This window comes from Poromitra crassiceps, assembly GCF_964638095.1.
Source record: "Poromitra crassiceps genome assembly, chromosome: 4".
In the NCBI taxonomy this organism is placed as follows: Eukaryota; Metazoa; Chordata; class Actinopteri; order Beryciformes; family Melamphaidae; genus Poromitra; species Poromitra crassiceps.
The window spans coordinates 39,147,423-39,160,109 of NC_139626.1; the positions used below are offsets into that span (position 1 = coordinate 39,147,423).

Consider the following 12,687-nt stretch of genomic DNA (forward strand, 5'->3'; position numbering starts at 1 on the left):
AACAGCGGCCTGGTGACTAATCCCATACTCATTAACCCAACCACAGCTTTTCAGATCTGCGAGAGAAGTGAGGAAAAAGACTAGCGGGGTTGGAATGGAATCAGGCCACTGTAGTGGTGTCGGTCCCTCCCGGCAGGTCTTACCTCGTATGGGCGTGCCACCTGAGTGGACAATGAATGCACGAGATTAGAGAGGAAGAAGAAGAAGAAAATGTTAGTACCACAGGGAGGAGGGAGGGGAGAAGGAGGGTGGGATACTGAAAAAAGGGGGAGGGGGGGGGGGGTTTGGGGAGGAGAAGAATCAAATTTTTAGAGCGAAAGACTCAATATACAGATCCTTAGAGAGTGAGAGAGAGAGGCAAAGAAAAAGTGAGAGAGAAAGACAGAATAAATAATGTAAATAAAGGCAGAATAAGCCTGAGAGAGATAGACAGAGTGACAGACATAAGGAGATGGGTTATTGATTTGACTTCATTGACTTGCAGCAGGGGGCAGATGGGGAGGTGTCTACGCTGCACTAGTCTAGGACATGTCTGCACAGCACTAGTCCTCCGGGGGAGTGGTGCGGGTCTCTGAACTGGGTCTCAGCATACTAACTGCCTCGAGCGTCGACTTCTGCCTCCGCCACACGGGTCGAAAACGCAAGGATGGACTTACTCTCATTCTGCTCTTTTGGATGGACGCTTTCCAAGAGTAGTGTGCTGCATTTAGCAACGTCGTACACAGCACATACTAGATTGTGTAATAAGTCAACTGTATTCTCGAAGGAAAGATCCACCCGAAAACACGTTAAAACTGTTACTGTGGTGTTTTCCTTATTCCGACAGATGACCGGGTCAAGCATACGAGATACTAGCAGCACAGCTACGTTGGAGTTTGACAGCAGAACATTCTTTACTGTATAGCTATCTGGTGTCAGACAGTCGCTCAAAACAAAAGAGCGCAGGGCGTCTGTCTCGTCTCGCCATTTTGCCCTGATGCTCAACAACCACGCAAGGAGAAATCCATCATAGAAGAGATATCAATTTCTCTGCATCATCAATACACCAGAATGCAATGCAGTCGCAAACTCTAGCAGTTTCTAAATGGGAAGACCTCTCGCTCTGCTATCGCTATCGCTCTCACCGGCCTATACCGTATGTAGTGAATGCAACAAGTCCAGGCGACTTCCGTGAGCGTTGTTGAAAGGCATTCTGGGAAATGTAGGAAATCACTGACTCGGGGCAGGTTGAGGGAATGTCGGTACATCAAATAAGGTAAACTAAAAATATTCATGGAATGCATTGAACATGACAGATTGATGATTTATAACACTGTAAGAGTATTCAAAAGGTGGAGTTTTTCTTCCGAATTTGCCTGGGTAAACTATGCCGAAGGAGAAAAAAAAAAAACTCAAATATACATGGACACTCAATCCTTTACATCTACGCAGTAGTATTCAGGTGAGCAGGACTCAGTATATACAGTGTACAGTCATGAAACCTAGTAACCATTGATTTTCTAACACTGGCTCCACTATCCTAGCTACCAGCCATCTGGAGCTGATGGCGTATTGACTGGTAACTCTATACAGCAGAGGGGAGAGAGAGAGAGTGATTGAGTGAGTGAGTGAGTGAGTGGGGAAAAGAGAGTGATTGAATAAGTGCAGGAGCGGAGGAGTAAATAGGTGAGTGTGGGGAGAAAGTTATTACTTTTTGTGTGTGGGAAGGGTGTAGGTGCACAGGTGAGGGTGAGGCCAGCTACCTCTAGGGTGACAGAAACGTGTGTGTGTGTGTGTGTGTGTGTGTGTGTGTGTGTGTGTGTGTGTGTGTGTGTGTGTGTGTGTGTGTGTGTGTGTCTGTGCGTGCATCCTGTGTGCAGCGTCTGGGTTACACTACTTAAGAGTGTGTGAGTGCGCGTGCGTCTGTGTGACATATCATCTGTGTGAGCGTTAGTAAAATGCATGCCATGCATTTTAATAACAGCTCCGTATCGTAAAGAGGTGAGCAGCAGCAGCAGCAACAGTATAGCAACATTAGAGTGTAGAAGAGGGAAAGATAGACAGAGTGAGGGTGTGGGCCTCGGAACAGAAAGCACTTACCAAAGGACTCTGTGGTTAAAAAGATACAAAGAGAAAAGAAACAGCATAGACATGGCATTACAATCGGAAGCACTGGTTACACAGAGGAGTTGATTTAGTAGAAACACCTTGAACAGTACTGGAAGTCCTAAAAGGTCAAGGATATCGATTATCGATTGAAGTTGTAAAAGTCAAGGCTAGAACATCATGATCTATTTGTGTAATCATCACATAGAAGAGCAAGACTAAAATACCAAATATTTGTGTTGACATTTGGAGTTGTAACGATTGCTAACTTTTTTTTTTCTCTCTCTCCATAAAGGTCAAAGAGGGGAGCCTGAACAGGGTTGAGCCAGAGATGAAAACGGGGGCGGAAGCAGGGGGGTTGTAATCCAGTCATAAATAAGCCAGAGAGTAGGGTGTCCAATCACAAGGAGAGGGGGTGTGGGGGGGTCCAGAGGGGGTTTGGGGGTCCAGAGTTGGACCCTGGAAGCAGGAGGAGGACTGAGGAGGAGGGAGGGGGGTCTTAGCTAGAGCATGTGGCGATCTCACACACTACTGTGGCTATAGGAAACAGGAGAAGGATTGAATGGCTGACCGCAACAGAATTTCGTACTTGGTTTTGGACATTTCTTTCTCTTTGAATGCAACAAGGTCGGTCAATGTGTTTCTACGAATAACATGGATAGCACGTCTGTGAGTCGGTGTCGACGCTCGCGCGCGCTGCGCGCGACGCGCTTTCGAATCCATGGAAATGAAGAAAGAGAAGTTCATTTGATCATTTAGTCACAGCAGTGAGATACCGTGGAGAGGCCGTTCCTGCCATGCGTACCACCATCACCTCGGCTCACGGAGCTTTTGGACTCCATGCAAATACTTTTCAATGGAGGCATTTCTTGAGATATGAAAGCATATCCTTCAAATGACTTTAGGAGGGTTTTTTTTTAAAGCGCAGCGAAAAAAGGTAAACCTTTCATGATGGTGATTTGCATAGGAAGACCTCAGGGAGTTCGGAGAAAAGCAGAGAGAGAGTTGGGAGGCCGGCGCCGGATTCTTTTTTTTTCTTAAGGCCTTGAAGAGTTTAGGAGGTTGGCAACCACACACAGTCAACTCATACCACGGGAGCAGAGAGGAGCAGCTGAGGAACACGGCCAAGAACCACGGCAGAAGGAGTGCGGATAAGGAAAGGGTGAACGAGGGCAAGAGAAACTGAAGCATTGTGGGAAGAGAAAAAGGGAGAGAGACGGGTGGGAGGGAGAGATAGAAGCAGGGAGGGAGGGAGGGAGGGAGTGGATGTAGACAGAGGGCCCAGAGAGAATAGGGATCAAACCAAAGAAGGAAGAAACCAACTTAAAGCCCCCTCCAAGTCAGTGTTTCTACCTCTTTAACGGTTAACTGTTCTTTTTCAAACGTTCTAAATTGTGAGCGCCTGCTGCAGTGTATCGTCACACGTCATCTGATTCCGTGCTACGCAGTTTGCGTAAGCTACGCCCGGAGAAACGGCGTGAGCTACGCCGGAAATTAACAGACGGCGTTCCTCCGCAGTTTAGGGAGGGCTGCATTACCTTTGCAGAATTCTCAACAAGCAGGCAGCAGATTTCAAAATGGACCATTGAAGTCGGCGTGACTCGTAATTTCTAACCATCTAGTGTTCCAGTCACGTCAGTGGCGTTTTGAGCCGGCAGGCAACAGGCAGCAGGCTTAGCTAACGTAGCTAACAGCTAGCTACAGTAGCTAGTTAATAACATGCTAGCTCGTCCTGAGTCAGAATCTAATTGACATATTACGTATGATATGACTATAGCGGGGGGTAAACACAACACAGTTGACCTACCTCTTTGAAATGAGGCTGAGGGTTTACTCGCCTATTTTCAGATTAACTGTATCAATCAATGAGGGGAAACAAGGTGGGTAAACTACTCACCTCTGTATTTACCACTATACCCCTGACTATAGTTCATACTTCATCTTACAACTAACTCAAATTCCTAAATTTGAGCACAAAATTAAGTTATTTGCCAAAAGGTATTTCTCGAACATTGTGGCTATAGTCAAGATGTCAGGGGGGGGCTTTAAGAGAGGAAATAAAGAGCAGGGTGGAGGGGACTGGAGGGATCAAACACGTGGGTTACCTGAGCGGAGCTGCTTGATTCGCCCGTTGTTATTGGACGTGTTGACCGGCAGGAAATCCTTGAACCAGGTGATTTCCGGGTCAGGGTTGCCGCTGGCGGCGCAGAGCATGGTGGCGGTCCGGGAGCGCTCCACCACCTTCAGCTGGGGACCCATGTCTATGGTGGGAAACCCCGAGGGCAGCTGGTCCTCTGGAAGAGTTAAATGCAGGAGTCAGACACAGTTCACCTACTGCAGGAAGAGTTAAATACAGGAGTCAGACACAGTTCACCTACTGCAGGAAGAGTTAAATACAGGAGTCAGATACGGTTCACCTACTGCAGGAAGAGTTAAATACAGGAGTCAGATACGGTTCACCGACTGCAGAAAGAGTTAAATACAGGAGTCAGACACAGTTCACCTACTGCAGGAAGAGTTAAATACAGGAGTCAGATACGGTTCACCGACTGCAGAAAGAGTTAAATACAGGAGTCAGACACAGTTCACCGACTGCAGGAAGAGTTAAATACAGGAGTCAGACACAGTTCACCGACTGCAGGAAGAGTTAAATACAGGAGTCAGACACAGTTCACCGACTGCAGGAAGAGTTAAATACAGGAGTCAGACACAGTTCACCAACTGCAGGAAGAGTTAAATACAGGAGTCAGATATGGTTCACCTACTGCAGGAAGAGTTAAATACAGGAGTCAGACACAGTTCACCGACTGCAGGAAGAGTTAAATACAGGAGTCAGACACAGTTCACCTACTGCAGGAAGAGTTAAATACAGGAGTCAGACATAGTTCACCTACTGCAGGAAGAGTTAAATACAGGAGTCAGACACAGTTCACCTACTGCAGGAAGAGTTAAATACAGGAGTCAGACACGGTTCACCTACTGCAGGAAGAGTTAAATACAGGAGTCAGACACAGTTCACCTACTGCAGGAAGAGTTAAATACAGGAGTCAGACCAGAGTCCTGCGCGGGTCTGATTTTCAAGACCCGGTTCCGCCCGGCCCCGCGACGTGCAGTACCGACCCCGCTCCGCGAACCCGCACATATGATCAATCAGTACCGCAACCCACCCCGCCCCGCAGACATGAGACCCGCCCCCCGACCCGGAACCGCATATATATAATAACCGTTAATCTGCAGTGCAAACATTTTGTAGTGAACCAAACGAAACTGCCACCGTTTCACACGAGAGGCGAACAGCAGTCTTTCTGGCCGAGACTCGTCAGCTGATGTACGTTAATTAGCTTTTAGCAGCTGCTAGCTCACTAACCAGCTGGATAGCTCTGCTATCAGACACACAGACAGTTACAGCAAGCAAAGTGACTTACCAGCTATTTCCAATATGTCCGGTATAATCCATACTGCCTTTATGATTGCTGTTGGAGGAACGTAAATCCACGTTGGGATGAGACCTCTCCACTTTCACGCTATCCATCCATGACATGTTCTTGCCTGTTGCTATGAAAACAGCCAGTGTGTATGTTTGACTGGAAGCTAACGTTAGCCTACTATATTATCTGTCCGACTCGTATTGTCTCCAATCAATCACCTTGACCGCAGCTGAGTTTTTAATGTTTTGTGCAGTCCATATAGCGTCACACATTGCACAGTATGCGCATACTTGAAACGATGCCGGTTATGTAAACAAACTGCGAAAACGTGGTCAGAAACTTTTCTCCTGTTCGAGTCAGACCAGCTGCCAGACACACCCTGCCAGACACACCCCCTGCCTGCCAGACACACCCCCTGCCTCCATCTGAGTGTAACAGAAAAACACACAAGGCTCATACGTTGTCGTTGTTCCACCCGCCGCCCGTCCGCATTTATTAATTTTTACCCGCCGCCCGACCCACCAATTTACAGAAGTGTATTTTTTACCCGCCCCCCGCGTTTTTTTGCGGGTACCCGGCGGGGCCCCCGCGGAACCCCGACCCGGTGCAGGACTCTGAGTCAGACACAGTTCACCTACTGCAGGAAGAGTTAATTACAGGAGTCAGACACAGTTCACCTACTGCAGGAAGAGTTAAATACAGGAGTCAGACACAGTTCACCTACTGCAGGAAGAGTTAAATACAGGAGTCAGACACGGTTCACCTACTGCAGGAAGAGTTAAATACAGGAGTCAGACACAGTTCACCTACTGCAGGAAGAGTTAAATACAGGAGTCAGACACAGTTCACCTACTGCAGGAAGAGTTAAATACAGGAGTCAGACACAGTTCACCTACTGCAGGAAGAGTTAAATACAGGAGTCAGACACAGTTCACCTACTGCAGGAAGAGTTAAATACAGGAGTCAGACACAGTTCACCTACTGCAGGAAGAGTTAAATACAGGAGTCAGACACAGTTCACCTACTGCAGGAAGAGTTAAATACAGGAGTCAGACACAGTTCACCTACTGCAGGAAGAGTTAAATACAGGAGTCAGACACAGTTCACCTACTGCAGGAAGAGTTAAATACAGGAGTCAGACACAGTTCACCGACTGCAGGAAGAGTTAAATACAGGAGTCAGACACAGTTCACCGACTGCAGGAAGAGTTAAATACAGGAGTCAGATACGGTTCACCGACTGCAGGAAGAGTTAAATACAGGAGTCAGACACAGTTCACCTACTGCAGGAAGAGTTAAATACAGGAGTCAGACACAGTTCACCGACTGCAGGAAGAGTTAAATACAGGAGTCAGATACGGTTCACCGACTGCAGGAAGAGTTAAATACAGGAGTCAGATACGGTTCACCTACTGCAGGAAGAGTTAAATACAGGAGTCAGACACAGTTCACCTACTGCAGGAAGAGTTAAATACAGGAGTCAGACACAGTTCACCTACTGCAGGAAGAGTTAAATACAGGAGTCAGACACAGTTCACCTACTGCAGGAAGAGTTAAATACAGGAGTCAGATACGGTTCACCGACTGCAGGAAGAGTTAAATACAGGAGTCAGATACGGTTCACCGACTGCAGGAAGAGTTAAATACAGGAGTCAGACACAGTTCACCTACTGCAGGAAGAGTTAAATACAGGAGTCAGACACAGTTCACCTACTGCAGGAAGAGTTAAATACAGGAGTCAGACACAGTTCACCTACTGCAGGAAGAGTTAAATACAGGAGTCAGACACAGTTCACCTACTGCAGGAAGAGTTAAATACAGGAGTCAGATACGGTTCACCGACTGCAGGAAGAGTTAAATACAGGAGTCAGATACGGTTCACCGACTGCAGGAAGAGTTAAATACAGGAGTCAGACACAGTTCACCTACTGCAGGAAGAGTTAAATACAGGAGTCAGACACAGTTCACCGACTGCAGGAAGAGTTAAATACAGGAGTCAGACACAGTTCACCTACTGCAGGAAGAGTTAAATACAGGAGTCAGATACGGTTCACCGACTGCAGGAAGAGTTAAATACAGGAGTCAGATACGGTTCACCTACTGCAGGAAGAGTTAAATACAGGAGTCAGACACAGTTCACCGACTGCAGGAAGAGTTAAATACAGGAGTCAGATACGGTTCACCGACTGCAGGAAGAGTTAAATACAGGAGTCAGATACGGTTCACCTACTGCAGGAAGAGTTAAATACAGGAGTCAGACACAGTTCACCTACTGCAGGAAGAGTTAAATACAGGAGTCAGATACGGTTCACCGACTGCAGGAAGAGTTAAATACAGGAGTCAGATACGGTTCACCTACTGCAGGAAGAGTTAAATACAGGAGTCAGACACAGTTCACCGACTGCAGGAAGAGTTAAATACAGGAGTCAGACACAGTTCACCTACTGCAGGAAGAGTTAAATACAGGAGTCAGATACGGTTCACCGACTGCAGGAAGAGTTAAATACAGGAGTCAGATACGGTTCACCGACTGCAGGAAGAGTTAAATACAGGAGTCAGACACAGTTCACCTACTGCAGGAAGAGTTAAATACAGGAGTCAGACACAGTTCACCTACTGCAGGAAGAGTTAAATACAGGAGTCAGATATGGTTCACCGACTGCAGGAAGAGTTAAATACAGGAGTCAGACACAGTTCACCTACTGCAGGAAGAGTTAAATACAGGAGTCAGACACAGTTCACCTACTGCAGGAAGAGTTAAATACAGGAGTCAGACACAGTTCACCTACTGCAGGAATAGTTAAATACAGGAGTCAGATACGGTTCACCGACTGCAGGAAGAGTTAAATACAGGAGTCAGATACGGTTCACCTACTGCAGGAAGAGTTAAATACAGGAGTCAGATACGGTTCACCTACTGCAGGAAGAGTTAAATACAGGAGTCAGATATGGTTCACCTACTGCAGGAACAGTTAAATACAGGAGTCAGATACGGTTCACCTACTGCAGGAAGAGTTAAATACATGAGTCAGACACAGTTCACCGACTGCAGGAAGAGTTAAATACAGGAGTCAGACACAGTTCACCTACTGCAGGAAGAGTTAAATACAGGAGTCAGATACGGTTCACCAACTGCAGGAACAGTTAAATACAGGAGTCAGACACAGTTCACCTACTGCATGAGGCATGCCCTCAGGGCTTTTCGCCTTATAACATCCAAAAGAGACGTCTGTGTTCAGTAACATGATGCTGCAGACATGGAAGGACATGGGTTAAGCTCTGAATCAGCAGCTACGCTATTTCCCAGGTGAAGAGCTAGAAAGGAAAATGTTCCATGTGAAGAGGAATCCAATTTTTGAATTTATTTGAGAAATATGATTTTGCAACAGTTCCCCAGCCCCAAGGCAGGCCTCCGGAAGAATCAAAAAGCATGATCAAACAGAAGAAGTAACATTTCGGACAAACTATGTGGCGGAAGCCTAAAGGCAAATCGCTCTCCTACTAAGAATCAATCGAGAATCAAATGGTGTCTATATTCCGCTGGGCGTCGGTAACAATTGCGCCGGGTTTGAATCTACTGCACAGATCCCCACCCATCTGTATGAATCAAAAAGATGACGTCCAATAAAGTCACTTCCACCGGGACAGACAGCCTTTCGGGACGGCGAATCAAATGCGAATTCGCAGACAGCAAAATGACATGAAACATGAAGAGTCATTTCACTGTGATCAAGGAAATGAAAGGCGGTGGGCCGACTTCATTCAGTTGAAGTGAGGCGATTTAAAAGAGGGGAGGGGCCGAGGGGAATCAAAGAGTGCTGAACTCAATCAAGATGAACAGACACTGTATTCTCCCTCGGAATCAAAGCGGGCCAGAGCCAATCACATTCTGAAAACAAACGCTGAACTTTCTTCTGGGCTGCACTCTGAAACAGCCAGATAAAATGTCAGATTTATGAGTCATCCATAATAAAGTGGATAAAGATAGACCTGGCGAGAAAGGACAGATGGGCAGGGGGAGTGTGTGTGTGTGTGTGTGTGATCGAGCCTTTGTGTGTGTATGTACTGTATGTGTGTGTCTGTGTGTGTGTGCGATTGTGCTGTATTTGATGAAGGAGGCGATCTATTTTTATGTTTTTCCCCGTTATTTATTAATTTTTTTCTATCCCCAGAACCCCTTGTGACTTTATCCCTCCCGACCACGCAGAGCCTCATTAACGGGAAATCCTAGCGCTGAAGCGCGCCGGGGAGATGCTAATTCGGGTACTAGCCCATCGAACCAGAGCCGACGGGTCGTGAGACACTAGCTGTGCGAGTGCGTGTGTGGCCTTTTAACAGCTCCGGTTTCAATCAATCACAACGCCGACAAATGGAAACGCGGACACAATAAACCAGGACGACAAGATGAGAAGGTGTGTGTGTGTGTGTGTGTGTGTGTGTGTGTGTGTGTTTATGTGTGTGTGGGTCTGCTGCGTGGGTGGGTGGCAGAAGAGGGCGATCGCGCAAACTAGGCAGACAGAACGGAACAGAATAGACGAGGAAAAGCAGACAGGACAAGGGAGAGAGAGATGGAGAGAGAAACACAGAGAGAGAGAGAGAGAGAGAGAGAGAGAGAGAGAGATGGAGAGAGAAACACAGAGAGAGAGAGAGAGAGAGAGAGATGGAGAGAGAAACAGAGAGAGAGAGAGAGAGAGAGAGAGAGAGAGAGAGATGGAGAGAGAAACACAGAGAGAGAGAGAGAGAGAGATGGAGAGAGAAACAGAGAGAGAGAGAGAGAGAGATGGAGAGAGAAACACAGAGAGAGAGAGAGAGATGGAGAGAGAAACACAGAGAGAGAGAGAGATGGAGAGAGAAACACAGAGAGAGAGAGGGAGAGAGAGACCCATAGAGCATAATAATCCTGATTCTCTCTGCTTTCATTATGCAAACGCTCACTTCAAAGCCAGCCCCTCGTAAGCAGCGGTAATGCATTCTGTTTCATCAACCTGGGGTGGGACGCTGGGCACAGTTAGATTGGTACTACCCAGATGATGCATGTCTCTACTCTCTACACTGCGGTGCATCTTCCCTGTCTGTGCGTCCATCATGCAACCTCGACATTCACCATTCACCACCACAACGCGCTGGTGGCGGCCATGTTGCTCCTGCCCTGAAGCCTAACTCATGTGTTTGTCTCTGCTTCCCGTTCGTTCTCCTGTGCTGTTCTTCCCTTCCTCTTACTGTAAATGGCTCCCTTCAGGTACCGAGGTCTGCTAAGTTGGGTCGTTGGGCTGATTTTGGTGCACCTGTGCCCGGTGTGCTCATTGGGCTCAAGAGGACCTTCAAACTAGTGTCCTCTAGAGAGAGAGTGGCATCAGCGGAGGACCAAAATGCGAGACTCATTAGCCAATGAACAGCCAGGAATGGGTCTCGCGCTACTTTTGCATGCTAAAATAAAGCTGATAATGTACAATTTGATTCAAGGGGGGGGGGGAAACCCTTTCAGAGTACAACACAAACTGTCTATTTTGCTGCAACTCGACAGTGCTGCTTAATCCAGGACCTTACTTCCTGGAACTCTTGAAAGTAAAAAACTGGTCCATTGGAGTGAATGGAGATGTCGGGACTCTTCTATCTACACGGCTCTGCTTCAAACCATCCAGTCTCTCTGCCTCCTCACCGATGCCCCTTTTGTTCTGTTCGTTTGGTTAGTAATAGTTTGTGTTTGTTAGTCCTCCTTATATTAGTTTTACTTGATAAATTATTGTTTTAACTTTTACAACAACAAAAGTTACCACCTGGCTCAGGGAAGTAACAAAAGAGGGAGTCATAGAGCCAGAGTAAAAGTTATAACAATGATGTATTAATTAAAACTAAGGGAAAACAACTACGACCTCAACACCAGGCTCCTGCAAGGGCCAGGAGAGTGGGAGGGTCCTCTCTCTCTCTCTCTCTCTCTCTGTGTCGCTTTCTCTTCTACAAACACACACAAAAAGACACACAAACCGAGTACCAAACGTGGGCACACAAAGTTGCGTGCAGGAGCCTACAACCACACAAAGAACACAGGCATGGATGCGTATGAAATTGCACACACACACGCGCATGCACGCACGCACACGCACACACACACACACACACACACACACGCGCACGCGCGCGCACACACACACATGCACCCACCCACACATGCGCTCATCCACAGAAATATATAACACAGAGCTATTTTGCTATTGTGTGAATTTAATGTGATGTAACCAAGTGACAAGGTGTAAAGTGACATGAGTGAAAGGAGAGGAATTGAATGAGCTGATGCGCATAATACCACACACACACACACACATACACCCACACACACACACACACACACACACAGACACACACAGCCCTTGGGGAGCTATCCATCATTGGGACAGGTGTAAATAGCACCAGAAAGTGTGTTTGGGACAAAGCTGCTAGAGTGTGTGCATGTGTGTTTGTGTGAGAGTGTGTGCATGGCATGCGTGTGTGTACTTGTGAGACCGAGCTGCTGAACAGTTAAGAACCCCCTGAGGTCAGAGCAGATGCGTAACTCGAGACCCCCTGTGTTGACGGAGCCCTCCGCTCGCCCCACACTGTTTGACTTGGATGCACTCCGACTTGAAGCGTTTCCACTGTGAGAGAACCAGATCATCTTACAGTGTTTCCACTGTGAGAGATCCAGATCATCTTACAGTGTTTCCACTGTGAGAGAACCAGATCATCTAACAGTGTTTCCACTGTGAGAGAACCAGATCATCTAACAGCGTTTCCACTGTGAGAGATCCAGATCATCTTACAGTGTTTCCACTGTGAGAGATCCAGATCATCTTACAGTGTTTCCACTGTGAGAGAACCTGATCATCTTACAGTGTTTCCACTGTGAGAGATCCAGATCATCTAACAGTGTTTCCACTGTGAGAGATCCAGATCATCTAACAGCGTTTCCACTGTGAGAGAACCAGATCATCTTACAGTGTTTCCACTGTGAGAGATCCAGATCATCTAACAGCGTTTCCACTGTGAAACATCCGGATCATTTCACAGCTCGTCACACTCATGGGAACCGCCGTGTCAAACACTGTCTTCTTTATAAGTTAATAGCACGCTGGATTTTCCGTGGATTTGCCTGGATTTGCAGTGCACCTGCACCTGCACCTGCACACACACCTGTTTTT

The 12,687-nt window shown here is 47.0% G+C and overlaps 1 protein-coding gene across 1 annotated transcript in view; it reads right to left on the bottom strand.

Annotated features, from left to right (window-relative positions):
• The window catches only part of ptprdb (protein tyrosine phosphatase receptor type Db), a gene marked incomplete at both ends in the record, with an annotated part of 95,410 nt that overhangs the window by 57,335 nt on the left and 25,388 nt on the right, over positions 1 to 12,687 (bottom strand). Inside the window, 2 exons of the mRNA XM_083635095.1 lie at positions 144 to 161; positions 4,191 to 4,379. Of these exons, the coding sequence (XP_083491221.1) occupies positions 144 to 161; positions 4,191 to 4,379 (207 nt within the window). The remainder of the gene's footprint in view (positions 1 to 143; positions 162 to 4,190; positions 4,380 to 12,687) is intronic.